The sequence below is a fragment of the Theropithecus gelada genome, chromosome 1 (assembly GCF_003255815.1).
Source record: "Theropithecus gelada isolate Dixy chromosome 1, Tgel_1.0, whole genome shotgun sequence".
Classification (NCBI taxonomy): domain Eukaryota; kingdom Metazoa; phylum Chordata; class Mammalia; order Primates; family Cercopithecidae; genus Theropithecus; species Theropithecus gelada.
Genome location: NC_037668.1, coordinates 90654439 through 90680165, shown reverse-complemented (window position 1 = coordinate 90680165; position 25727 = coordinate 90654439). Strand labels below are relative to the sequence as shown.

At 35.5% G+C, this 25727-nt stretch overlaps 1 protein-coding gene across 3 annotated transcripts in view; it reads right to left on the bottom strand.

Annotated features, from left to right (window-relative positions):
• Window positions 1-14907: 14907 nt before the first annotated feature.
• The window catches only part of ATG4C (autophagy related 4C cysteine peptidase), an 82001-nt gene continuing 71181 nt past the window's right edge, over window positions 14908-25727 (bottom strand). For 2 of the 3 annotated variants that reach the window (XM_025361386.1, XM_025361377.1), the window contains exon 11: window positions 14908-16187. In XM_025361386.1, coding sequence (XP_025217171.1) covers window positions 16020-16187 — 168 coding nt within the window. In that variant the 3' untranslated portion in view covers window positions 14908-16019. The remainder of the gene's footprint in view (window positions 16188-25727) is intronic. The other variant, XM_025361396.1, reaches the window with a different exon arrangement.

The window sequence follows — 25727 nt, the reverse complement described above, 5'->3', positions numbered from 1 at the left end:
GGTAAAGATGGCCAAAAAAATTATTTACCATTTCTCCCATCGACAAATGGAATCTATTTCCCCTACCCTTGACTCTGAGCTGGGTTTGTTTTGCTCAGTAGAATGTGGCAGAAGTGCCACTGTGCCAGATCCTAGCCCGTCTTAACAAGTCCTGGAAGCTATTGCATTTGTGTTTTTCAGAGCCAGCTGCCATGCTGTAGAAAAATTTGGGTTAGACTATCAAATGATGAGAGGTCACTTGGAGAGTAGTCTTGAAAGATGAGAGAACATCCTGGATGTTTAAACTCCAGGTGAACTCTCAGTTGAAAGCAGCTGGATGAGTGACTGCAGCTTCACCAAGTGGAGCAGAAGAACTTCACGGCTGAGCACAATCAACCACAAAATCACTAGGAATAACATGTCCTTATTAGGTTAAGACAATAATTTATTAGACAGCAATAGATAACCGAAATAGAGATTTCATAATAAAAATTTCCATTCCTTTTCTTTTCAGATCCTACCCTCCTTTTCAAGTTACAACTGGCAATCACCTAGTTTCCTATGCTTCTTGGAGAAGTGACCCAATAACAATAAAACAAAAAGCCAAGATACAAGTTGGAGGCAGGGGTCGAAATATTGTTGAAAAGATGCTCAGACTGATTCCCCCTACTATTAATTTACAATTTTCTTTTTAACTTCACTCAATATCCCAAATCTACGTCAATGCTCTAATTGGACAGCAAAGGAAAGTCAGTTTCTGTAATAAGAATTCCATCCCTTTTCAGGACTGTAGTCTGGAAAATCAACGGAACCCAGTTTACTTAAACATGATTCGATTTTTAAAAAGATGTCAGATGTTCTGCTATTTATATTAAAGCTGCCAAACATAAACTCTTTGAGATAAATTTTCTCTCAGCTAAAATAAGCTAGATTTTAATAACACCTCTGTCATAGGTAGCTGTGTAACTTGGGCAAGTAATTTTATCTTTTTGGGCCTCATCTATAAAAAGCCAATGGACTAGATAATCTTTAAAGTTCCTTAAAACTTTGCCACCTTTCAAAGACAGGTCACTTTTTGGGATGATCCCAACTCTCTCTTAATCCCTTATTGTGACCACCTTAGTGCCAACTGAAAAAATCCTTTTCTATTGCCCAAGGCAGGAATGAATATATCCTTAATCTAATATTCCGTCCCTGAATAACTGAGATGGTTGTGTAATTAACTTTCTCTCAGAAAACTTACTCCTTTTTTTTTTTTTACTCCATCATTCTATAAGAACAAAGAAGTATGACAATTTGTCTTTACCATGCAGGTCTCTAAATAGATACCCATTCTTCATAAAGTTCATAAGAAGTCAGTACGTTTTGCTTGTGGAAAAGACCTGAGAAGAACTGAAAGGGAGCATTAACCTGGAAGGTAAAAGCTTCAAAACTTATTGGTTCTTAAGTATGTCTGACATTGAAAAAGGTGACATTAAAAACACATTGTATTTCAGGGAGGTCTTCAGTGAAACCCTGAACATATTCTCCTGTACATTTTCACCTGTGATATCTCAGAAAGGAGCAATATGGTTGTTCCTGTAATTAATTAATTCCACAAACGAATCCAGAATTTAGTAGTTTCAACCACTTATGGAATCAGACAGATCTAGGATTGAATCCTGAATGTATCATTTATAATCTAGATACCTTGGGCAATTTTCTTAATCTAAGTCTCAAGATTTGTTTCTAGTATGAAAATGAGATAATGCATTTAAAGTGCCTAGAATAGTAAGTGCTCCATCTTCTTCCCATAGCCTTGTTACATTGATTATCAAGTAAAAATCTTTGGTTTGAGCTTCATACCTACTAACTTCATACCTACCTAACTACTAACAAGGAACGAACCATCCAAAAGACAAAAAGTCGGGTATAACTGCTACATAGGTAACTGATCCCTGGTAAATTATAAGTTATGGGCATGAATTAAAGATAACCATGGCTTGCAGGGAATAGGAGAATCCTCGACCATAAAATGGGCACCTTTGGAAGTTGTGTTAACTTGTTAAAGACACTACTTTGGTGACCTGCTTCATGAAAATTTTCTAACAGACAAAAAAGGAAACAGATTTTAGGAGATCCCTGTGGAGTAGTTGTAATTCAGTCTAGAATAAGAATAAAACAGAAAGAGGTTCTAGACAATTTGCCCCAGGTCAGTCCAGTGAGCAAATCAAAATTATAATTCACATTGTTTAATTCCCCTATTCATTAGTCAATTGTTGACCGTGCTTATTTGCCTCCATATCAAGAAAGAGTTTGATTAGTGGCAAGAAAACATTAGAGAACAAGGTATATAACTTGTGCTCTCAGTCTTCCTTCAGGGAATCCAGGCTGAATTTGCAATATACCAGAAGACAAAATCTTGTAAGATCAATGATCAAAGCCTGCCCAAGTGTCCTGAGCAGCTAACCTATTGCTGCCCCAGATGAAAACTCAATTCTGGTTCATGTTCATCTGAACATACTTTTAGTGTGGAAAACATTGGTTGAGGATGAGACTGTTCCATCCCCAAACTGTACCAAACCTATGCCTAATCAATCACCTCCTGTGAAACAAGTCATGTAATTGGATCTCTACACACACAAAACCAAACCAAAGATTCAATTCCAAAACAAAACTACTGTAGACCAATCTTGCTATAATTAGAGAGTTAAGACAGCCATTAGTCTGGTGCAAAAGTAATTGTGGTTTCTGCCATTGAAAGTAGTAGTAAAGCTAAAGCCAATGAAGACACAAGTATATGTATGATAAGGCTTAAAAGCAGAAAAGAGAGTTGGGGAAATCTGCTAGAGAGGGAGTCAAACAATACATAACCTGGTATTGATTACATTTAGTAGGTACCTGGTAATACATGGTATATGACATGAATTCATATCAAAACCACACTACTTTTCTCTCTCTCCACTCCCATTCTTGTGGGAAGATAGCAGGCAATAGAAGTGAGAGGAGACCATTTATAAAATGTGTTACCCTCAACATAACTTGGGCTGAAACAGGTATCTCGATCCTTGTGCCAAGTCGGATATACCAAGTTAGATAAGAGCTCTCAGTAATTCTAAATCTTTATCTTCATATCAGTTAGAGGCAGGGTCTCACTCTGTCACCCAGGCTGGAATACAGTGGTGTGATCGTAGCTCATTACATTCTCGAACTCTTGGGCTCAAGCAATCCTCCTGCCTCAGCTTTCCAAGTATCTGGGATTATAGGCATATGCCACCACACCTGGCTTTACTTGCACTTTTGATGAGATTTTAAGATTCTAAGAGATGGTCTACCTAACGTAAGCAATGATAATAATTTTGGTGTTTCTTTGATTTATGCGCTAATATTAAGAAAGCATTTTTTATTTTGTGGAAGTCAGGTTAACCACAACCAAGGTCTGTTTGTGGCTTAGGGAGAAGCTGACTTAAATAAGAGATGTGCCTTCGGTTTAATTTCCAGAGCATACCAGATAACTTTAATGGATCAGAGAGAGTTGGGTGCGGGTTCTTGAGAAGCTGATGTGTACATGTGCATAAAGTATATATTAGAAGTATATTAATACAATTCTATCTCAACAGATTTAATTCTTAAATGCTACATATACTTGTTTAATCTCCCATTTTAAAAGTAGAAAAGGTTAGATTATAACATCAGGTTAGCTCTCTTTGAAGCAGGTAATAATTAAGTTGATTCACTGTTGCAATTACTGTCAAATCCCCCTTAATTACCAGAGATTTTATAGCAGCTTCATTATACGTCTGCTGTAATGCATTGTGGCCCTAAGGAGAAGTGTTGCAGGAAATTCTGCATAGCATGGATAATTCTAACCTGCAGTTACAGCTTCCAGCGAAAGATCCTGCACTAAATTTATCTTTTTTTGACATTTCTCCCTGTTACTCAAGCAGTTAAACCAAAGTAACATTACTAAAATACCTACCTAACTTTGAAAGTTAGAATTGATTTCTCCATAGATATTAAAAACAAAAAGAATGAAGAAAGGATAAATTAGCCTTCAATTATTGCTGAAAAAGCATTAAATTATGTTTAATAATGAATTTAGATTAGGACATTCTAATACATGTGAGATCTACATATCTAAATCACAAATATATTTTATATTTCAACTTCTTGTGGATATTTCTTAGATGACAAGCAAGACAAAAATGATGACCAAATCCCCAAAAGATAATCTTGAAGAGGATAATCAACTCCTTTTTATTTATCAATGATTTTCTAACTTATTTCTGGGAAAAATAATCACTTTTAAAAAGGTCATTTTTAAGTTTCCCTATCACTGCTTGTTTTCATTGGAAAAATCTTTACAAATCAGAGCCTGTAAATTAAGTGAAGTTCAAAACAGATAACTGAATGTCTCTCACAGATCCCTTTTTAACCAAGGAATTTACTCCACAGAATATATTAGATTCAGAAAGGGCCGCAATGTCAATGACACTATTGGCAGCTGTGTTAACAGTTAAGGGCCTGGCTTTGTAAAGCAATACAGTTATTAAATTTCTCCGGAGACCATGACTCATTAATCAAATATTCATACATCTCTGTAAATACACACTGAACAGAGAATACCCTCAGAGTCGAGCATCCCAATACAAGTGCTCTTTCATGTAACACTGACAAAATCCTGAGAACATGTGGTCATGTTTTGCATTTCTAATGCACTATGTACTCTTTAATACTCCATTTCCTAAGATCAGAACACAAATGATCTTACTGATGGCAAGTGTTAGATGGTTACAATTAAAATTATTCCACTATTGCTTCATACCATCTTTTTTTAAAATGAGGACAGTGAACCAATTCTTCTGTTCTTTGTTTACCATCAAACAAGTAATTTTTCCCAGACAGATGAAGAAACCCAGGGCCGTGCTCCTATTAATACAAGAATTTGTATTAGCATGAAAACAACAAATCACTACTTAAACTAGAGAGGCCAAATAACTTAACATATTAGCAGACATGAACTTGCTATATTTTGCAAAGTCCTCAGTCTGTTTTATACCACTGGGAGTTTTCCCCCTATTGTACAGTAACAAAAGGTCTTTCTCAACTGCAGTCTCTAGAAAATTGGGGTCTGAAGGCCAGGCAAAAAAGAGAAGGCTCAAAATGTCACCTCATAAGGCTACTACTAAGAGCAAGTTCTCCACCTCAGGGTGGGCAGGAGTACTTGCCAAGGGAAGACAGAAAAGGAGCATCTTACGTAAATTTACATCTGTATAACAGTTTCTGAAACAATGGGGACTTGATTCTCAATGCCACTAAAATATAAGCAAATTTTCATCAAATGCCACCTCATCTCCTCACCCCCTCCAGCCTACCACCCAGACTGCCTGTGTCTTTAACCCGTTTTCCAAAATTATTTCCAAAACCAGGTCAAAGACTTCCCTTCCACAGTCTCCCTGCTTTCATCCCCATCTGGCTCAGTCCTCACATGCCATTTTCTCTAGCTTCTTCCTCTTGGTCTTTTGGAACATCTAATTCAATATGACATAGGAAAAACTAGAGCAGGCTTTGGAATCCAGAGAGGTTTAAATCTCAGATCTGCAGATTGCCAACTGTGCTAACGTGGGAAATTAACATATCAGACCCTCAATTTCTCCATCTGTAAAATGGCAAGGATAAAAGTATCTACTTCCCAGAATTTTTGCAAAGATTAAATAATATCTATTTTATATTTAGTAAGCACCCAATAAATGTCAGTTGTTGCCACTGGCAATCATTAATCCTCTATCTCTTAACATTAACTCAAACTTTCATTTTCCTGTCAGTACTAATTCTCTCCTAAACTTAGCCAGCAAGGAGACTCCTCCTTCCATTTAAATCCCTCTGATTCAGGTAGCTTTGCATTCCCACTTCCAGATGACTCTATTGTCACTTCACGCTCTCTTCTGCAGATGTTTACACCATCTATTTCACTCAATATGCTCCAACTCCAAATTTCAGCCTGAAATTCTGTTTTTCCTATCATTCTCACAACCTTCTACTTTTATATTTCCCAAACTTCATCACTTTACATCATTTGGAAGTCTGGTAAAGCCTAGTGTCTCCTTCTCAGAAAAATGTTTTTAAATGTAAATTAAAATGCACATGAATAAAGGGAATAGTTATTAAAATTTTTGAAAATGTGTATAGTAATATATTTGCTTCTCTATTAACACATTTAAAAATCCTAGCAGCAAAACTTACCAAAATTTCAAAGCAGTGTAAATACTTCAAGGTATCTATATTAGCTGTGATATAAAAATATCTGTAATTTCTATTAGTAGTAATGTTCTAGCTACTGCTAACACTGCTATATTTTGTTGTCTGTATTCTTATTGAAAGGAAATACTACATTTCAGGTAGATGTTAGTAAAAATAAAGATGTAAACGTTTTTCCAACCCAAGCTCATGAACCCCTAAATTCTATTCATGGGTTCATCAGGTTAAGAACCCCTGCATTAAATGACCTACTCTTTCTCTGCCCCATCTAAATTCACTAAGTTTACACATAAATTCACTAAGTATATGCATAGAATCTATAGAATTATATCTAGGTAAAACAGAATCTAAGAATAGGGCTTGAGAAATCACATTCCAATTTTAAATCTTCATATTTTAAAGTGTTAAAACTAAACCCCTGCTCTTCTGATTTCTACACCCTTTGTTTTTTCCTTCATAGCATTCTTCTTCCTGTGTCTCTCCTAGGCATCCACCTAAGTATACATTTCAGCCTGACCATCACAGCCCTCAGTCATCTCAGAATGTTTAGCATCACCCCCTTACTAAATACCAGCAGTGCTCCCTAGCCAGCACAAAACCAACACCAGCCACATGCACCTCAACTGTGCTCCATGGGGATGACCCCTGCCCCAAACCCACTTTTGTTTAGAAAACAGAACCATGGACCCTGTCTCTCGGTCTTTGTGTTGTTTCTTATAAGTTCAGATACTCACCTTATCACTGCCTGTATATAAATCAAATCAGACTTTTAGAATTCATCCAAAATGCCACCTCCTCCAGGAAGACTTGCCTAATCCCCATCATCATATGTGAGCTGTCTTCTTTTGAAACCAAATAACCTTTTACTTTGCATAACTTCTATTATAAACGTTCTCTTTCTCGATCATGTATGAGTTTTTTGTGTCTTTTCCCCATCCTTAAGTAAATTTCTAAGCTCCCTGACAGAAGTGTCACTTTTTAAAAAATCTCAATGTATTCTGTAGTGCTTCACAGACATTCAATATTAGCATAAAGATGTTTTTGTCTTATTTTTCCTAATTTTTGTATTCCAATGCCAGTTCAAAAAAAAAAGGAATTTTAAAGTCTTTTCAAATCTTGAGACTGCTATGAATAAAATCTTCACAACACTTTTAAAGGCTAACACTTATTGAGTACTTACTGTGTGCCAGGCACTTTTCTAATAAGTGTTTCGCATGTTTCCTCCCTTAATCCTTACAACAGCCTTCTGCTGCTACTAGGACAGTGACTGTTGTCCCCATTTTATAGATGTTAAGTACTTGCTCAAGGCCGTATTGCTGGTAAGTGCTAAAGTCACAATTTGAGCTGAGCCAGTCTGACTTTACAGTTTAACCATGTCATTATGTCTTCTCCATTGTATAACACTGGAGTTTGACCAAAAAATTAAGCATCTGTTTTTCCCAAAATATAAAGATTTGTAATTTTTTCCAAACTAGTAGTATTGGGTGAATATGTAAAGCCTTACTTTTGAAGCACTTGTTCTGGATGATGCAATGGTATAAGGTAATCTACTATAACTGATTTGTTCTTATACAACATGATCACAGTTCTAAGAACTATACTTTGCATGTTTTACTTTATAAACATGTATCTTCAGCATTTGGAGCCAATTTTATCCTATGTAAAATTTCAATAACAAAAATAAAGATGTATATTTTAAAAATAAAGACTGGGCTAGGTGCAGTGGCTCATGTCTGTAATCCCAGCACTTTGGGAGGCTGAGACAGGTGGATCACTTGAGGTCAGGAGTTCGAGACCAGCCTGGCCAACATGGTGAAACCCCGTCTCTACTAAAAATACAAAAATTAGCTGGGTGTGGTAGCGCACACCTGTAATCTCAGCTACTTGTGAGGCTGAGGTGAGAAAATAGCTTGAGCCCAGGTTACAGTGAGCTGAGATCATGCTACTGCACTCCAGCCTGGGCGACAGAGCGAAACTCTGTCTCAAAAAAAAAAAAAAAAAGAGTAAATAAATGAAGACTGAAAGAAATGACAAAAAATTTTCCAGAAATTGCCATGCTGATCCTAAAATTCATATGAAAATACAGGGGATCCAGAACAGCGAAAGTAATGTTGAAAAAGGAGAACAGAGCTGAAGGACTTATACCTCCCAATTTCAGAATTTATTACAAAGCCATGGTAATCAAGACAGTGTCATACTGGCATGAGGCTAAATGGAATAGATTTGAGAGTCTAAAAATAAACCCTTCTATTTACAATCAAATGATTTTCAACAAGAGTGCCAACACTATTCAATAGGGAAAAGAGTAGTCTTTTTAACAAATGGTGCTTGGACAACTGGACATTACATGCAAAAGAACATATATAAACACCTACCTCACACCATATACAAACATCAACTCAAAAAGGATTAAAAAAAAAAAAAAAAAAAAAAAAAACCTAGGCCAAGCACAGTGGCTTACGCCTGTAATCCCAGCAATTTGGGAGGCCGAGGCGGGTGGATCACAAGGTCAGGAGCTCAAGACCAGCCTGACTAACATGGTGAATCCCCATCTCTACCAAAAATACAAAAATTAGCTGGGTGTGGTGGTGCATGCCTGTAATCCCAGCTACTCAGGAGGTTGAGGCAGGAGAATCGCTTGATCCTGGGAGGCAGAGGTTGCAGTAAGCACAGATCGCACCACTGCACTCCAGCCTGCACTCCAGTGACAGAGTGAGACTCTCTCTAAAAAACAAACAAACAAACAAAAACCCCTAAATGTAACAGCTAAAACTATAAAACTCTTAAGAGAAAGTATAGGTACAGACCTTTAGGACCTTGAATTAATCAATGGTTTCTCAAATATAACACCAAAAGCACAAGGAATAAAAAAAAATCAATTAGACTTTATCAAAATTAAAACTTTCAGTAGTTCATAGGATACCATCAACAAAGTAACAAGATGGCTGGGCGTGGTGGCCCACACCTGTAATCCCAGCACTTTGGGAGGCTGAGGCAGACAGATCACTTGAGGCCAGGAGTTCAAGACCAGCCTGACCAACATGGCAAAACCCCATCTCCACTAAAAAAATACAAAAATTAGCTGGCACGGTGGTGCAAGCCTGTAATCTCAGCTACTTGGGAGGCTGAGGCACGAGAATCACTTGAACCCAGGAGGTGGGGGTCACAGTGAGCCAAGATCATGCCACCGCACTCTAGCCTTGGTGACAGAATGAGACTCTGCCAAAAAATAAATTAAAAAAAAAAAAAAAAAACCTAAAAAGACAAGCTACAGAACAAGAGAAAATGCTTGTAAATCATATACCCAATAAAGTACTTATATCCCGAATATGCAAAGAACTCTTACAACTCAATAATATAAACAAAAATAACCTAATTTTAAAATGAGCAAAGATTTTAAATATACATTTCTCCAAAGAAGACATGAAAGTGGTCAACAAGTATATGGAAAGATACTCAACATTATCAGTCACTAGGAAAATGAAAATCAAAACCAAAATAAGGTACCATTCACACATACTCTGCTGGCTAAAATTTAAAAGCTAGACAATAACAAGGGTTAGTGAGAAAGTAGAAAAGCCAGAACCCTCATATATTGCTGCTAGGATTGTAAAATGGTGAACCACTTTGGAAAACAGTTTAGGAGTTCCTCAAATAGTTAAACATAGTTATCAACATGACCAGCAACTCTTCTACTAGACAAATATCCAGTAGAAATGAAAATACACACCCACACAAAATCATGTACACGAATGTTCTGAACAACATTATTCATAGTAGCTAAAAAGTAGAAAAAAACGAAATGTCTATCAAATGATGAATAAAGAAAATGTGGTATAGCTATCTAATAGAATATTACTGTCATTAAAAAAGTAACGAGGTGCTAACAAATACATGTAACAACATGCAAGAACCTTGAAAAAAATTATGGCAAGTTAAAGAAGTATAGCGGACATATAGCGTATGGTTCCATTTAGATGAAATGTCCGGATTAGGCAAATCCATACAGGCAGAAAGTAGATTAGTGGTTCCTAGGGCTGGGGATGGAAAAAAAGAGGGGTGAAGAATAGGAAGTGAGTGGGTACAGGGCTTCCTTTTGGGGTAATTAAAATAGGAATTTGGTAATAGTAATCATTACACAACTCTATGAATATATTAAAAACCACTAACTTGTGGTTTTTAAAGTTATTTTACTTTAAAAGGTTGAAGTGTCTAATGTGTAAATTACATCTCAATAAAGCTATTATTTAACAAAGAACACCACAAGATACTACTTTACCCACAAGTAGAATGGCCAAAACAAAAAGAATACAGAACTATGCAAACATTAGACATATATCATCTGACACCCCTGAGCCACCTTAAACATTATATAATTTGGACTTTTAAACATCATCCGACAAAGATGCACTTTGAGCTCTGAGCTGATGCTGCCTGCCAGCTAATATCACAATCTTTGTATAGCAGATTAGATAATTGTTGGATTTTATATTTCATTACCTCTTATTTTGCAGGAAAACAGAAAAATCAGTGCTAAAACTAGTGCTAAGAAATGTAGATCTCATAAATTTAATTAATATAAAGACAGAAATAATCATTAGCCTCAATGAAATGCTCAGTCAACTGTATATTCTACTATAAGTTAACTTTAAGTCAGTCAACTGAATGTTCTACTACAAAAGAACAAAAATAAAGATCATCTGTGTGATACCAGAAGTGTATCATCAAGACCATGTAAAAGCCTATATGATTAAAAATAATTTTATTTTAAATATTTTGATATTTTTAACTCTCTGCATAAGAACCCTCCTTAAAACACTGTTTTAAAATATCTATTGTTCAGTTCCTTCATATTCCACTGTCTCAAGTGTTTATGGGAACATATTACACACAAAATCAAGAGTGTCTCTCTAGGTATAGACATGTGCTAGTGGCCATAAAACTGGCCAAGCCCAGATCGGGTCTAGAAGCCAATCACAAGTCACGGGAAAGACCAACATGCAGGTCAGAGGCACAAAACAGTCAGTATATAGATCCAAATATGAAAGACTGAATAAGTGGTGGCCCTCTTCATCAACAGAATAAAGAAATAGGAATCAAAATTCAACCTATTGAACATGCTTAAAGAGTAATGAGACTATGAACCTGAAGTAGAAGGGAGTATAGAAAAATGAAAGTAATATGTTGAAGTATCATATAAGTATGCGTTGATCCTTTCCATATGATATCTATTTAAAGTATTTTAGAAATAATTTAAATAACCAGACAGCTGACATGGACTCTCCTGACCTGTTCCATTATGTGATCATCTAAGTCCCAGAACTCATATTAATCATCCCATCAATCCCAGATCTAATTCCCCATCTTACATTCATTAGCTATATTTTAATACAAGTGAACTAAACTGAACAGTGCTGCATAAATAGCAAGTAGCATGTAAATATTAGGAACTGAAATGCTACATTTCCCAATTCCAGGGAGTACCATTCATATAACATACACTAAAAATAGTGTTCCGTGGAGTTCTGCAACATGGCAGCCCCATATCCACTGGCCCTTATCAGTATTTACATTCTTCTACTGCCTACATTTAACTTTAAATCATCCCAACCCACAATACTTTTTAATTCATGTATTTTTATATCAGTTTGCTATGGTGTATTTGCCTAGATACACTCAAAACTTGCTGTTAGCCATTCTCTCATCCTTGTTATAACTTCTGTTGGATTTCAGCTTTCTTTTGTTTACCTTTCCTGCTTGTAAAATAACTTCTTATAAAACCCTTGACTTCTCTATTTTTATTAATGTATATTATCTTAGTATAAATATGTATTTATAATACATATAAATACATGTATATTTATAAATAATTTTTAAATAATGTAAATGAAAGACAATTCTGAGTAGAACACTTTCTTATCATTCACTTTTGGATGACAATTTTGGAAGACTGAGTTTCTACATTTCTAGAAGAACTGGTTGCAGAGAGGGTAGCACAGTAAAAGAGTAATCTTCCCTTCTAATAACATGTATTCTCCACATTTAGCATATTTTTCTTGTCACTGTGAGAGAATAAGTGAAATTTTATAACTGTAGTTGTGAATGTTTTGGGCCATTGCTTGCCACCAATAACGTCAAGAAGGACTGTAAAAAAGGAAGGAAAATGCTAACTCAAAAATGTGTCTGCAATACCAACTCTAAATATAATATTTTTCAAAGTTTATAGGCAAGGAAAAAGTCTTTAAATAACCATGAAAGTCACACAAAAATGCTTAAGATTTTAAAACTGACTTAAGATTCAAACTATAAAATGATATAAAATTTATATTTTAGAATCAATAGGATGTTTCCAATTTTCCTGGCCTGATGTTTCACCTTTTCAGTTCTGTATCTGAGTACTCAGTATAAAGGCTCAAATAAATAGCACTATGGAATGGTGGTTGACGGACAATACTGAGGGTATAGTAAATATCACACGATAAATATTTACTCGCCTAGAGTTTTTTTGGGGAAGACATTTACTCTCCTTTTTTATAGAAAATAATCCCTTATCCTTTCCAAGAATTGCGTCTATCATATATTCTGAATATCTTGCTTCTATATCACCATGATTTTAAATTCTCGGTTTCCTACCCGTATCTGTTTAAGTAACAATCCATATAGTGATTTCATATTTTCAAGTGGTTCTGTCATTATCTGTCCTTCCTCCTGTTCTTGATTTTAGAAAATCCTTTATAGTTTTTCATGATTATGTAGGAACATATAGTCAAAAAGACAATGTCAAATGCAAGCTATTAAAGGTGATTTGTGTTAAACTATGAAAATGAAATTTCTTCCTAGTAAAAATTAAAGAAAAAAAGAGGGGCCTGTTGTGGGGTGGGGGGAGGGGGAAGGGATAGCATTAGGAGACATACCTAATGTAAATGATGAGTTAACGGGCACAGTACACCAACATGGCACATGTATACATATGTAACAAATCTGCACGTTGTGCTCATGTACCCTAGAATTTAGAAGTATAATAAAAAATAAAATAAGAAAAAGAATAAAGTGCTTTCTACTAGTATTGAATAATAGAAGGGAACTAGAGATCTCTAGAAAATAGAGATTCTTACCTAAAATTAGATAGATTATATAGCTAAGTCATTTTTGCTGTTAATTCTTCTAAAAACAAGATGAATTAGCATATATATTTAGATATGTTTGCCCTCAGACAATGTTAAATCCTAATGATAATAGAACACAAAAGCAACCTAAATTTTTAATCCTCTACAGTTGTCTTCTCACTAATACAGAATTAATGAGGTTGGTTTAATGTAAAAACAGAAATATGAATACCTCAAGGAAATTTTCTGGTTATAGTTACACTATAAAGGATCTTTTCCTTCACTCATTCAGCAAATTATGACTCTTAAGATTGCCTGCTGGTGGCTAACACCTTGACAAAAAGGTATTCAAAGTGTCAAATCTTATGAAGAAAAGAGAAAAGAAATCTTCACCATCAAAAAGTCACATCAAGAATTTTAAAAATTCATTTCTGAAATGTTAATGGTAAAATCCAGTATCTTAATATTGATGTGCAAACGGAGGATTCTCCTATCATAATTCTAACAGAACACTCATCTTAGAATCTTGTCCTTTTTGACTTTCCTTTATTCCAGGCTGAAAGAGATCATCCATAAGCTTTATTGACTGAGTTTACTAGCTGTCAGAACTTGAAATGAAATCTGTGTTCACAACAAAGTCTGAAACCAGGATGTACAGTACGTTTATTCTAACTCTAATGATATACTTTTGTTGCTGCCTTCCAAATAAAAAATTAGCATAACTTTTGGCTGGTCTTTGACTGAAAGTGAATTACCAGGCAAAATAAATTGACCCTCTCTCAATTATCACGCATGCATTCATTCACTTACACATATAAGTCAATATCTTTATGTGTGCATACTATGTAAAACAATTTGATTCCAAACATTTATTCCCAGTCATGAGGATGACTGTATTGTAAGATTTGTCTGTAAAATATACTAAGTGTTTTCCACACAATTCAATGTAAAGGAAATTTTTGCCTCCTCTCACATTAACTTTGCCCAGGTGTAATCTTGTCTCATTCCAATAATCTACCTAAAAATGATCCCTAAATATGTTGAGGAAATAACAATGCTATTCTGTGGCTCTTAAGCTTTCATATTAGTTCTTGTAAGAACATTGACAACCGGTTCAGACCCACTTGAAGGCATGGGTGCTCTCATTGGATGTGTTTACTGTAGAATCCTGTGAATACTGCAGCTATGTAGGAACAGTAAATTGCAATAGCTTAGATCAGAGGACTGCACTGTATAAAATCTGGTATACCACTGGCTTCTGGTTCCTATATTGCTTTCACATTCTAGGAAAATTAGTATTGGACTTAATTTGTCCTGTCTGTATCTAGACTAAAGAAAATTTTTAGATTTCAGACTATTTCAATTCAGTAAGTCATCTTCACTGAGAAATGTCAAACCTGATTTTTCTCATCAGGTATACTGAAACAATCCACCCACCCTCTCTTTCAGCTTTACATGCAACTCTAAACAAATAGGTTTTCTTATGGAAGAGATCAATGACTTTAGATGATACACAATTTTATGTCTTTATAAGTAACATTTCTACACTGAAACATGAAAGTTCCACTTAAAAAAATTAATATTGTTTTCAAAGCAATATATGCATTTATTATAAATGAACAGAATTCATTTGAGACACCGATTTTTCAAATGAAAGGATTAAAATAATCCCAACATTAAAACCAAAACAAAAGCATTTTATCTTCTCACATCTTTATTATGTATTTTATAATCCTAGCTCAATAATCACTCTTGTACTTTAAGATCACAAATTTGCCTTTAAGTAACAAATAATACACTTAAGGCAGATTTGCCTTATAGGTGGCCTCAGCTTCTAAACACCACTACACTGCTTTATATAAAAAACAAAAATCACATAGAAGAGAACCTAGTGACATCTTTCTTGGTACTTTAGATTTGAAAACTGCATAATAAATTGAGTTCCTATAAAATTTTGCCCTTGGGATAGGAAACAAACACTACTACTATTTTATAGTTGCCTTTATCTGATTTGATTGGATGCAGTTATAATAGTATTAATAACATAACCTTTAAATTTGTGAGGGAAAACCAATACTTTATATTCACTCCTCATAAAAGGTTCAACAGCAAGCATAATGAGGAGCCATTATAAAAATCATATTGCAAAATATTACTTTAACTCATAATTCTGCTTATATAAGTGTATGCATATCACAGTTAACAAATACTATTTAATTATCAAGACATATGCAAAAGCATTCTTTGATTGCATTAATAGCAGTAGGCTAGACAGCATTAAAGTTTCCTTCTCTGATCTTCTGGTCATTAGTACAAACTGAGAATTTTGAAACTATTTGGTGATCCCAGTCTTTGGGGCAGGGTTAATATCACAAAACCTCCATGAGAACAATGGGCTCAGGTTGAAGACTTTGAAGACTAAAAGGCTTACAGTTAAGGTAGAATTATCACTAGTAGATCTTAGGGAAATAGGAATGCAACCAGAATCACTCAATTTATTTATTAGAAAGCAAGATTCATTAAATCATTCCTCTTTTAGAAAAATATCTTTAAACTTTTATATTTTCAAATGTTCTTTTTCTTAAAGAACATAAAAAATTAAGATATTTGTGAAAATAAACGTTTCGAAAACACTTGTTTCTCTTCATTTTCCCCTTTCAACGGAATTCTTCTCATCAAGCACAAATGTGCTAATCTTTAAAGCAAGACAAACTCTTCCATGCTAAATCTTTTTAATCGTTTCTTTTCATCCTCTGAAAAAAGGTCTTCTTCATTGGTTGTAGTAGATGTAAAATCATAGTCTCTGGAATGACCATTTACAAAAGTAAATAAGGGATATTTCTCCTTAGAAGAAAATTTCAGCATCTGTAACAGAAAGTATAGAAGAATTCCTTATTGGATGCAATAGTGCACACTAAGACCACAGGACAAATCTACCGTTTTAGCCCTGAACCTCCCCTGTTAGCTTCTTTCATTTACATTCACCCAGTGCTATTCCTTTACCTGTTCTGGCTAAAAGACAAAAAATGATTAGCATTGTATTGTTTATTTATAGGTAAATACATGCTTCTTCATTAGGATTAAATCATCAAAGAATATGCTCACTCACACCTCCCACTTCCCCAAAGTAAGTTTTCTGGTCACATTAGTTTGAAAAAAAGAGAGTTAGGTTGTAATTTATCTTCTTTAGGTAGTAATAGACAATGAAACAAAATGGTATCACTGACTATGGTAAAATATTGTAAAAGAGTGTTTGGTAATCTAGGCAGTAAACTGAATTAGAAGGTCCATTCTAATCTCTGTTTTGTAACTTACCTTGATGTGACCTTGGACACATCACTCTACCTGAATAACATCTATAAAACAGGGCAATCACTGCTTGGCTTTTTGGCTAAGATCAAGTGTATAAAAACAGAGCAAAAGAAATCCAATTTTTCTACCTCAGAGAACTGTTAAGAAGATCAAAAGCAATAATATGAAGTTATTTTTAAAAAATAACTTTGGTCTTTTCAAAGATTTTCTTTTAAAAAATATTTTAAGTAAACTATTTCTACAATAATCTAGTCAACATGAAAAATGGTCTTCTCACAAATAGTAATAATCCACATTTTACATATTATCTTCTAAAGTTACACTACATACAAAAAAAAGGCAATACCTAGAATTTTGTGAGGATACTCACAATCTTTATAGCCCATCAATTTGGAATTCACAAGTATAATATAAACAATTTTAAATATTTCCGTTAAACAAGTTCTATTCAAAAAATTTTAATGATTTTCCTTAAAAAATGAATTAAACACTTTGAATAAAGGATGTTTTGACAAAAAGAAATTTTCAATAGGTAATCAGGGCCACAGGGATTCCAAAAAGTTACTATGCAATTTACAGAGAATGCTAAAAAGAATACAATATTTATATACATCATAATTGTTGTCAGTTAAATGCAATTTGTTTTTAAAAGATAATTTCAGAGGTAAAACTACATTATCTCAAATGTCAACATTCACCTGAAGGATCATCAATTTCTTATGTATTACATTTATAGATTCTCTTGAAACATGGCCAGATAGGTAGGCCTAGCATATGATATAAAATTAAAAATATTTCAGTGAGACAGCTATATAAAATATATTTTTAACTGAATGGAAATGAACCATTTAAAAACAATCAATATTAACAAAACTAGACATGATGAAAATCAGATCCTATAGTTCATATTGTGCTTATTTATACATTGCTGAAATTTATTTTATTTATATCCTACAAAAGAGGTAAGAGAGAAGAGCAAAAATGTGTAAAATGAAAAATAAGAGGCAGAGACTACTGGCATCTGATTAATCATCTTTCACCTCCAGCCAATAGCTGGAATATAGTCCAAAAACTGTTGTCATTTTTATATTCATTTAATGTCACTTGTAAAAGTCCAGCATCTAACGGGCAAGTATCCACATATCATTTTGAGATCAACACAGCAGAGTTAACATTATCATCTCTTTGTCCTTTCTTTCAAGATTAAGAAAGGAGTTATCCGGGTTTATTAATATAGGACTAAGTTGCTCATCAAAGTTAAGATTCAAATCTGTGTCTCAGGTGAAAAAAAATGTCAGAAAGGAACCCGCTACCCTTTAATTTAAAAATGCATCTACTTTTTGCAAATCTTTTTGCAAATGGTCTCCTTATGCAAAATATTTATTGATTCAGGCTTAGAGAATTATTTTCCAAACTTTCCTGAGTTTATTTAAATATTTTAAAGAGTATCAAATTAACAACATATTAAAGGTTTACCCAAATGAGTTGAAAATTTATGTCCACATAAAATCCTGCACATGAATGTTTATAATAGCAGCTTTAATCACAATTTGATTCTGAGAAGTTTAAAATGTGAAAAGGTTAGTGTTCCATTTTATATTACAAGAATGGCTACACTGTCAAAACCTTAAAAGTCCTTCCATAATGGATGATATAAAATCCAAATGAAAAAATACAATTTAGGCTATCTATGTGACATGGAGATACTATACAAAATAAAAGTTAATCTAAATTATTTGAAAACTTGGAAAATGTTTATTATATAATCCTAAAAAAACAAGATATAAGCCAGGCACGGTGGCTCACACCTGTAATCCCAGCACTTTGGGAGGCCGAGGCGGGCGGATCACGAGGTCGGGAGATTGAAACCATCCTGGCTAACACGGTGAAACCCCGTCTCTACTAAAAATATAAAAAATTATTTTTTGTGGTGGTGGGCACTGGTAGTACCAGCTACTCGGGAGGCTGAAGCAGGAGAATGGCGTAACCCGGGAGGCAGAGCTTGCAGTGAGCCGAGATTGTGCCACTGCACTCCAGCCTGGTGACAGAGTGAGACTCTGTCTCAAAAAAAAAACAAGATATAAAGCTATAAAATTTAGTTTCAATTATGTTAAAATAATTTCAAGTATGTATTTTGAAAAGACTGAAAGATAACGAAATATTAAGTTGTCTCTGAATGAAATAATTAGTGATTTTTCTCGTGTGCTTGTGTGTCTCTGTGTGTGTGTGTGTGTGTGTACACACACACTTCTATTTTCCAAGCTTCTTTCTTTTGAAACATACTCTCACTCTGTCGCCCATGCTGGAGTGCAGTGGCATGATCATGGCTCACTACAGCCTCGACCTCCTGGACTCAAATGCGCCTTCTACTTCAGCCTCCCGAGTAGCTGGGACTACAGGTATGTGCCACCATACCTGGCTAATTTTGTATTTTTTATGCAGATGGGGTCTCACTATCTTGCCCAGGTTGGTCTCAAACTCCTGAACTCAAGTGATCCACCCGCCTCTGCCTCCCAAAGTGTTGGGATTACAGGCATGAGTCACCACGGCCAGCCTATTTTTCAAACTTTCTAACATGTAATTCTTTTATTACATAGTAGGAGAAAACTATTATTTAAAAAAAATTTTTTAAGGTAACTGAATTAACCATCTCATAGTTGTTTTTTAAAAGGGAATTCAGTGGTTTGCTCAACAACTTTAGAACAGGCAATTCTAAACTCTGTTATATTGTAATAACACAGCTAAAGCTACACTGAATCTACTTTATTAGCTAAAAGGCAAAGCATAAATTTCAGGAGATCAAATATTTTTATCACACGTACTGAGTTGACAGGTTTCAGAATTTACAAAGGAAAAAGCTGGAGGACAGAAGTTAAGCAATGTATACCATAATAAAGCTAGTAGTTGGTAGGACAGAAATAGAACCATGAGATGATCGCTTCTGAAGCCAAAACTTTTTCCACTAGTCCCTGCCACCATATATGTAAAATTATACCCAGTACAGGGCAGTGTATAGCTATGTAGCATATATTCACCACACTAGAGCTATACCCTATGTAGTGGTTAAGCTCTAAAGTCAGCCCATATTGCAAAATCAAGCATTGTCAAAAATCACCTTTAACAAGTCTTTAAATTGTTTAAAGGGTGATATGCATAATCTTGTGTACACAACCCTGTTCAGTAATATGTACAAATGTAAAATATATAGTAATGTAAATAGTACAGTCATGTGCCACATAATAACATTTCAGTCAACAAGGACCACATACGACAGTGGTCCTATTAGACAACGGAGCTGAAAAATTCCTATTACCTAGTGTTGTCACAGCTGTCATAATGTCATTCCACAATGCATTATTCACAAGTCTGTAGTGATGCTGGTGTAAACAAACTGATTGTATGGCAGATAAAATTATGTACAGTACATAATATTTGATAATAAATGACTTACAGGTTTAAGTATTTACTATACAATATTTTTTATTATTTTAGAGTGTACTCATTTTACTTTTTAAAAAAGAAATTACCTATAAAACAGCCTCAGGCAGGTGCTTTAGGAGGCACTGCAGAAGAAGGCACTGGTATCATAGGAGATGACAGCTCCATGTGTGTTACTGTCCCTGAAGACCTTCTAGTGGGACAAGACGTGGAGGTAGAAGATAGTGGTATTGATGATCCTGACCCTGGGGAGGCCTAAACTAATGTGTATGTTTGTGTTTTCATTTTTTTTTTTTTTTTTTTTTTTTTGAGACGGAGTCTCGCGCTGTGTCACCCAGGCTGGAGTGCAGTGGCGCGATCTCGGCTCACTGCAAGCTCCGCCTCCCAGGTTCAGGCCATTCTCCTGCCTCAGCCTCCGAGTAGCTGGGACTACAGGCGCCCGCCACCACGCCCGGCTAGTTTTTTGTATTTTTGGTAGAGACGGGGTTTCACCATGTTAGCCAGGATGGTCTCCATCTCCTGACCTCGTGATCCGCCCGCCTCGGCCTCCCGAAGTGCTGGGATTACAGGCTTGAGCCACCGCGCCCGGCCTGTGTTTTCATTTTTAACAAAAAAGTTTAAAGGAAAAAAAATTTAAAAATTTAAAAATAGAAAACATCTTAGAATAAGAATAGAAAGAAAACATCTTTGTAGCGCTGTACAATGTGTGTTTTAAGCTAAGTGCTTATAAAACAGTCAAGAAGCTAAAAATAATTTAAAAGTTTACAAAGTTAAAAAGTTACAGTAAGATGGTGAAACCCCATCTCTACTAAAAATACAAAAATTAGCCAGGCGTGGTGGCGGGCACCTGTAATCCCAGCTACTCGGGAGGCTGAGGCAAAGAACTGCTTGAACCTGGGAGGTGGAGGTTGCAGTCAGCCAAGATTGCTCCACTGCACTCCCACCTGCAACAAGGCGAGACTCCATCTCAAAAAAAAAAAAAAAAAAAAAAGTTACAGAAAGATATGGTTAATTTATTATTGAAGAAATATAATGTTTTCTCATAAATTTAGTGTAGCCTAAGTGTACAGTGTTTATAAAGTCTACCATAGTGTACAGTAGTGTCCTAGGCCTTCACATTCACTCACTATAGACTCACTGATTCACCCAGAGCAACCTCCAGTCCTGCAGGTGCCATTCATGGTAAATTCCCTACACAGGTACACCATTTTTAAATTTTTTATACCATCTTTTTATAATATCTTTTCTATGTTTAGATACATTTAGATACATGAATACTTACCATTGTGTTATAATTGCTTCTAGTATTCAGTACAGTAACATGCTGTACAGAGTTGTAGTCTAGGAGCAACAGGGTATACAGGCTGACTATTCCTTACCTGAAATGCTTAGGACCAGAAGTGTTTCCATTTTGGATTTTTTTCAGATTTTGAAATATTTGCATTATATCTACTTACTGGTTCAGCATTCCAAAGCTGAAAATTCAAAAATCCAAAATCTGAAATCCTAAATGTCCCAAACAGCATTTCCTTTTGGTATCATGTCAGCACTCAAAATGTTTTGAATTCTGATGCATTTTGGATTTCAGATTTTCAGATTAGGGATATACTCAACCCATCCATACAGCCTAGGTATGTAGTAGGCTATACCATTCCAGGTTTGTGCAAGTACATCCAATTATGTTTGCACAACAATGAAATCACCTAACAACACATTTATCAGAACATATCCCCATCATTAAGCAATGTATGACCGTATATAATAAAGAGTATACATGGAAAAATATATTCCTGTTTTTTATTATAAGAGCTCATATAGTTAAACTAAGCTAAGTATGCAAGTGATGTTAACTATCCTATTTCCTCACTACAAAATCTTAAATCCTTGTATCCAACTTTTACCCCTCACTGTACTTAAAACACTCTCTTAAAAAAATACTTTGTTCTAGCCCTCAAATAAAAAGGCCTATTATTAGTTTCTATTATTTCTACTGCAATCAACACTGCTGAGTATTTCTTTCTTAAAATACCATTTCCCTGATTTCTGCAATATTTTGCTTTCCGGTTTTTCCTTCTATTTTCTGAACGATTTATTCTCCATCTCCTCCTTCATTGACTCTACTTACTTCCACATCCCGAAATGCAGATAAAAATCAATTGTTCCTTTATCTTCTCTCCACATTCACTCCTTCTATATTCTCTTCCTTAATATTATCTACTATCAGTCTCAACAATTTCTCTGCTAGGCTTTATTATCATCCATGTTTTTGCAGATGGGAGAACTGAAATACTGAGGGATTGGGTGACTCGTATAAGGTCACACAATTAGTAACTGACACAGTCAGGATCTGAGCATAGGTAGTTTTGTTCTGCTGTAACCATTACCACCTCCAGCAGTAGTCAGTGGAGGCATGACTGCAACATCAATTTAAATTGATCATAAAATTTCCATTTCTTCCTCCTAAAAGTAGCTCTCTCCCAGACTTCTCCATTTCTATCAATGGCAACATCATTTACATTAATTAGGAATACTTTGTTGCAAGTGACAAATAAATAAAAAATAGAAAACAATAACAACAATTTCAAATAATACGAACTGTTTTCACCAGTCTGACATTGCTACTTTGATTAATTGATGTCAGATGAACAGCTTCTACAATTCTCTTGACCATTCTCTCTGAATCAAATAGGACTGTTGAAACCCCAAGTGTTAGTTTATATTCAATGAAGGGGCAGGGGGATGTAAGAGGACAGCACTGCATCTACATCCCATTACAGCAGGAGAGCAAAAGCATTCCCAGAAACTTCCAGCACACACCCACTTACATTTCACTTACACCAAAGTGTTTCTAAAGAAATAGGAGACTAGAAAAATGAGTATTTGGTGGATACTGTCACTGCAAACAAAATCAGAATTTTTCAGCAAAAAAGAAAGAGGGATGAGTATTGAACAGATAACCAATGGTGTTTGTACACCATTCAGAGATGAGAACCACAATAAAAATAAAACCGGCTCATGTGCTCAGGAAGGACTGGAAGGTTTCTTTAGGATGTGTGGTCAGAAAAGACCAAGTTGCAACCTGAATAACCAGCAGTGCCCAACCTTTCAGGAACAAGGGACCGATTTCATGGCAATTTCTCCATGGACTAGGGGGTAGGGATGGATTCACGATGATTCAAGTGCATTACATTTATTGTGTACTTTATTTATATTATTACATTGCAATATATAATGAAATAATTATACAACTCACCATAATGTAGAATCATTCAGAGCCCTGAGCTTGTTTTCCTGCAACTAGACTGTCCCATCTGGGGATGATGGGAGACAGCGACAGATCATCAAGCATTAGATTCTCATAAGGAGCATGCAACCTAGATCCCTTGCATATGCAGTTCACAACAGGGTTCACACTCCTATGAGACTCTAATGCCACTGCTGATCCGACAGGAGGCAGAGCTCAGGCCGTAATGAGAGTAGTGATGGGAACGGCTGTAAACACAGAGGAAGCTTCGCCTGCTAACCCACCGCTCACCTTCTGCTTACGGCCTGGTTCCTAACAGGCCACAGACTGGTACCAGTCCGTGGTCCAGGGCGGGCACCCCTGTGAATGACAATAAGGAGCCAGACATAAAAGTTCTGGGTGAAGAGCACTCTAGGCAGGGAAATCAGAGGGTGCAAAGGCCCTAGGATGCCAACACACTTTGCATATTCAAAGAACAGAAAGCAAGCCAGTGTGGCTTGCAGGTAGAGGAAAACAGTAAGGGTGGTACACAGGGCCAGATCACTCAGGTCCCTATAAGCCAAATTAACACAAGATTTAGGTTTCACTGCTCCCTTAAACAGTCTACCTCATAAACATCCTACCATAGATTTCCCACAACATTTGACCTTGGTGGTTCTGCTCAGGATGTTTCTATCATCTAGCCATCCTTCATACTTCTTGTCTGATTGTACCAAACTCCATCAGTACTTAAAGTTCCAGTCCAAGTTCCACTGACAACTATCTCACTCTACAGTGATTATTCCCTTCTCCAAAGTCCTATACATTTGTCTAGTACAATGTAAGGATTACAAACATGCACTGTGGAGCTAGACAGTATCAGCTCAAAACTTGGCTGATACTTACTAATCAAATTACTATACCTGTCTCATTTTCCTTAGCTGTGAAATGTCAGTAATGATAGTATCTATCTCACAGAGTTGTTGTGCAGATTAAATCAGCTAATATATGTAAAGTACTTAGAAGATTGCCTGGCATCTAATGTGTTGGCTTTATCATTATTATTGAACTATCATAATATTAGTCTTCTGGCATTTAATTGTACAGTCATTTATCTTTAACATCCATTTCATTTCTCCCCAACTAAACTATAAGCTGCTGAAGATTTTAAAAGAACTCAGTTTCTATCATTAGATCCCGGAAGTAAAAAAGACCTATGAAAGTTACAAGGTCCCTCAGATTTCATGTGGAAAACACAGAACTAGAAGGAGGACCTCTAGGTGAACATAAGCCTGAAACACTAAAGTGATTTCAAAAAGACCTTTACCAAAATAGTGATGGGCATGGGAAACTCTGTACCACTGGAGAAAATGGGAGTAATTGTCCTAGAAGGGGAAACAACCCTAGTCTCTTACTCGACTATAGAGCAAACCTATTCTCTTACTCTGTAAGACTACATACAGGCTGATTTCAGCTCACCAAAAGAAGAAAGTTTTTAGCAATAAGGGTCTATCTGAAAATTGAAAATACTTCCAGGAAAAGTCATTAGCTCACTATAACCTGAAATAACGATTAGATACTCAACTGTCTGGAACTTGGACTGATGTGTAAATAGGGGACTATACAGCACAGTGCTTATGAGCACACAGTCTTGAGTTACTGTCTCAGGTGAATCACAGTACCACCATTTATTAGCTGTGGCCTTTGTGAACGCTGCTAAACCTTTCTAAATACAAGATTTCTTATCTGTAAAATGGAGACAAAAGTAACTATCTCAGAAGGTTTGGTTGGTTAAATGAGATAATATACCACAGGTGAAGACTCAACAAATGTTAGCTTTGGACCAAATAACTTCTAAGATCTCAGGGATTCAATGGCTATAACATAAAATGTGTTTTGCAGCTAGAAGTCAACTAGCTACTTGTAAATTTTTCCCCTGTGTTGATATACATTCCACAATCAAATAATTCATTCCCTAGTACATTTTCATTTGTGATTTTCTGTCCTCAAACACCAGCACTACTAGGTAATAAGATTAACAATGAACAGGCAATGTTTATCCTTGAATGACCAAATGATTAATAATCATTAAATTGAGAACAAATGAAAAAAATAAGAATAAAAGGGGGTATGAGATAAAATAAAAAATAATCTACATCAGGCCATTTACAACACAACAGAGCAGGGGAAATGCAACCTAAGTTCGTGAGTTAGGAAGGAGATGTTTCGGTGGGATACCCATGAAAAGTAAGCAAATTCATCTTGCGGAACTTGAAGAGCAACAGTATACAAAGGCCAGAGACATCATGGAAAGCAGAGGGGAGACCCAAAATGAAAACCAAGGAAACTGACAAAAACTTGTATGAACTCAATTCCCAGGTCCCTCCTTGCAACCAACACCCTTCTTCACCCCCTCTCCAGCCATCCCCCAT